Genomic DNA, 3,274 nt, shown 5'->3' with positions numbered 1-3,274 from the left:
TGAATCAATTTGACTGTATGATCTGGTGAATTGTAAATTGCCTTGAGATGACATGTGATGTAAATTGGTGCTATAGAAATAAATTGAACTGAATTCAAACTAGAGCTTCCTTTGCTGGCTAGTGTGTGCTGAGGACCAAATGGATGACATGAGGTGGATCATAGTGGTACACAGAGGACATGCCCATATTGCATGATTTAAGAAGCATATCCATTACACATCACACCCACCCACACACACGCACATGCACGTAGACTTTCCAGACCACTGATGCCATATTGTGGGTTAACACCATCTGGTATCAATCAGAAAACACCAGCTTTGCACAAGTCAAAGTCTCTAATTATCTACCTCCAGCAAAGGGAGGCAGATCCCCACTAATCTCCTCAATGTGTTCGGCTTCCCATTCCCACCTGTGCCCTAGTAAGGATGGAGGGGGGGGGGCCGGGAGCCTCTGTGTCATGGGACCAGGGACCAGGTGACGGCACTGTGCCGGTCCCCACGACAGAAGCTCCATCGCTTGGTTTGGGTGGCAGCTGCCTCCCCCCACTGAGACATCCCACAGCTGACAAACCCCCAGCGCTGACAGGAGCTCTTTACAGTGTCAATAGCCTCATATATTTGAGCTAACCGCCTTTGTGGTGAGCAAGAGTGTCAGGCCTTTTGGCCCAACAGCGCTTGTTACCATGATGAAATGTGATTGAATGGAGGGGGGTCTATGTCCCAGGCACGAGAGCTTTGACTGCCCCTGTCTTTGTGTCCCACGCACGGGCATTGTTCGGGCCCTCTTCAGCTTTGTGAAGAGGAGGAGGTGGGTGAGAATGACTTACATCTCTTCATTCTCCTTGAATCTCCAGCTCATCTGTCAGCCATGGGAGGATAAGCATGTATTTTACACGCTTGATTTGTTGCTAAGTGAAGGTTAGCCATTGCTGATTTGTTTCATGGCTTTTCCGTAGGTCTTGTTTGCATAAAAAGCCAGATTTGTGCTTTCTTTGGAGTATTTTATTTTTTTCAGGTATCAGTTGAATTTTGTACTTTTATGACCAAGGATATAACTTACAGCATAGTTTGGCTGATATGTGTAACTGCTCATGAAGCTGCGTTATGACTCTTACTTAAATCTAACCCTTTCTTACGCTGATAACCATAATCATATGAGACAGTGACAAATGGCTGGCCTGCAGCTGAGGACATCGTTGTGTCTCTCGCCTGTGTCTGACAAAAGTGACTCGCCTTTGTGGCGCCTGTGTCGCCCTTTCATCTCCAACACCCTGTTGAGGGGAAGATTGATGGTCCCACATTCAGCTTCTGTTCTGCTGTATTGTCTCACCCTCCTGTCTCTCTTTAGCTCTTTAGAGGTCGATGTGTCCAAAGCTGGTTAGCAACAAATGACCCACTTTTACCAATTTCTGTTCATAAAATTTGTGGCTGATGCGTTGCTTTGCAGCGATTTAAACGCCAGTGGTTCCTGCTCTGAGATTTTTCTTCAGATAGAAACACATATATTTGATAAAGTTTTGATTGTTCAGCAGGGAACAAATTTAATGCAAGAATGAGAGAAACAAAAGTTTATTTCAAATTCAATTTTTAATTTAGAAATATAGAATCCTGCACAACTCTGTTCCACATTTTTACACATATTTTCCTAAAGCAAACATTGGTTAAGTTACAGATTTTTTTTCATCACTACAATAAAAGCTCCAATATTCTTCTACAAAAAAAAAAGAACCAAATATTTCTTTTGACAAAATAGCAGCAGTTTGTATGTACAGCATCTACAAGTTTGGCATCAGTCAATTTGTGGCGAGTCTCCATTCATTTGTTCATAGACAAAGTGTGTAACGTTGAGGTGGCTGTTGGCAGAGGCTGGCAGAGTGTACACGGGCAAGGCATGCCGGGGAAGTGCCTGTAGGAGCCACCGAGGTGGAGTGGGTCCTTAAGAAGGCCCTGCACCGGAGCGTGAAAGCCCAGGAAGCTAGCTGATGGAGGGGAATGAGGAGCAGGAGCAGAAGAGGGAGGAGAGGAGTGATGCTGCAGAGCTGCAGGCGTGCTGGCCACCAGAGAGTGAAGAGACTGGGCCAAAGGATGCAGAGGAAGGTGAACAGACGTGGCTGCAGGGTTGATTGCTGGGTGGGCAGTAGATCGGCTCTGGGCAGCATTGCCACCTCCATAAACATCCCCAACCAGTTTCTTCATCTCCTCCAAAGAGCTCGACAGCATTAGGATGTAGTTGCGAGCTAGAAGCAATGTGGAGATTTTGGAAAGTTTGCGAACAGAAGGTCCATGAGCGTAGGGCATAACCTCCCTCAGGCCATCCATGGCCTGGTTTAGGTCGTGCATCCTCTTCCTCTCACGGCTGTTAACTTTGAGTCTTAGATCTTGCATCTCCTCCTTGCTGAGGTCGGACCTGTTCTTGGTTTTCCCACCTCCGCCGCAGCGCTCCATCCTGCCTTGTTCGGCCTCACTGTCAGTTCTGTTCTTCTCGCAGTATTTCTGAAACATATTTTTTGAGAAGAAGCTCCCGGCAGAGTCATCCACCACCAGGTCTGGAGATGAGGAACGGCTGCATGTGGAGCTGGCGTCTGAATCCATTCGAGTCTTTTTTAAGAATAACCCTGAACTCTTGATTTTAAAGAATAACAGAGAATCTTTGCTGCACAGTCTGTCCACAGAGGTGAAAGTGTCTGAAATCTATCACGGCGTGGCCTGCTGGTGTGCATTTATATTGCGGACACAACAAAGGAACAAAAAGCTGCATAATGAGACATTTAGGGCCACAGCCAATTGCAGAAGGGACACACTTTCACCCCCCTCTCACACCTCCTTCCTGCACCCCCCACTTCACCTTCCCACACCCCCTTTAACTCCCCTTATCTAATGAGTCTCTTACACATTAACAAAATTAGGGATATGTTCACACACTTTTTTAAGCTTTTGTCTACTCTAAAGAACCAAAATCTAAACAACTAGTGCTTAAAATGATCAACAATTGATGAAAAATATTTTCTTTTTTTTAAGTTATAGTTAAGAGGAAAGTAAAAGTGGTGACCTCAGAGTTCAACAGGCAACCCATTTTATTGCTGTCTGCCGTGGCATTGGATAGATGATGCCTCCAAGGCCTTATTTACATATGGTTTCTATGAGACACTTTGAGGAAAGGTAGGAGGCACCATATGAGGTGGCTTAAACATGTAAAGCATGGATGACTAGGTACGATTCAACCAGGAGTTAAGACAAAGGAGGTCAAATACATTTCTACTCATCTCTCCAG

The 3,274-nt window shown here is 45.5% G+C and overlaps 1 protein-coding gene across 1 annotated transcript; it reads right to left on the bottom strand.

The window, feature by feature from the left end:
• Nucleotides 1-1,688: 1,688 nt before the first annotated feature.
• On the bottom strand, nucleotides 1,689-2,689 carry LOC107088840 (oligodendrocyte transcription factor 3-like). The gene has a single exon (XM_015381265.1). It carries the CDS (start codon nucleotides 2,593-2,595, stop codon nucleotides 1,819-1,821), a length of 777 nt encoding a protein of 258 aa, XP_015236751.1. The 5' UTR covers nucleotides 2,596-2,689; the 3' UTR covers nucleotides 1,689-1,818.
• Nucleotides 2,690-3,274: the final 585 nt, after the last annotated feature.

The sequence above is a fragment of the Cyprinodon variegatus genome, unplaced genomic scaffold, assembly GCF_000732505.1.
Source record: "Cyprinodon variegatus isolate N-32 unplaced genomic scaffold, C_variegatus-1.0 Scaffold230, whole genome shotgun sequence".
In the NCBI taxonomy this organism is placed as follows: Eukaryota; Metazoa; Chordata; class Actinopteri; order Cyprinodontiformes; family Cyprinodontidae; genus Cyprinodon; species Cyprinodon variegatus.
The sequence above is the reverse complement of the archived record's forward strand: the minus strand, read 5'-3'. Positions and strand labels throughout refer to the sequence as shown.

What these genes read in the sequence shown, in the direction of transcription:
- LOC107088840 (XM_015381265.1), bottom strand. Translation starts at nt 2,595, where the DNA reads ATGGATTCAGACGCCAGCTCCACATGCAGCCGTTCCTCATCTCCAGAC.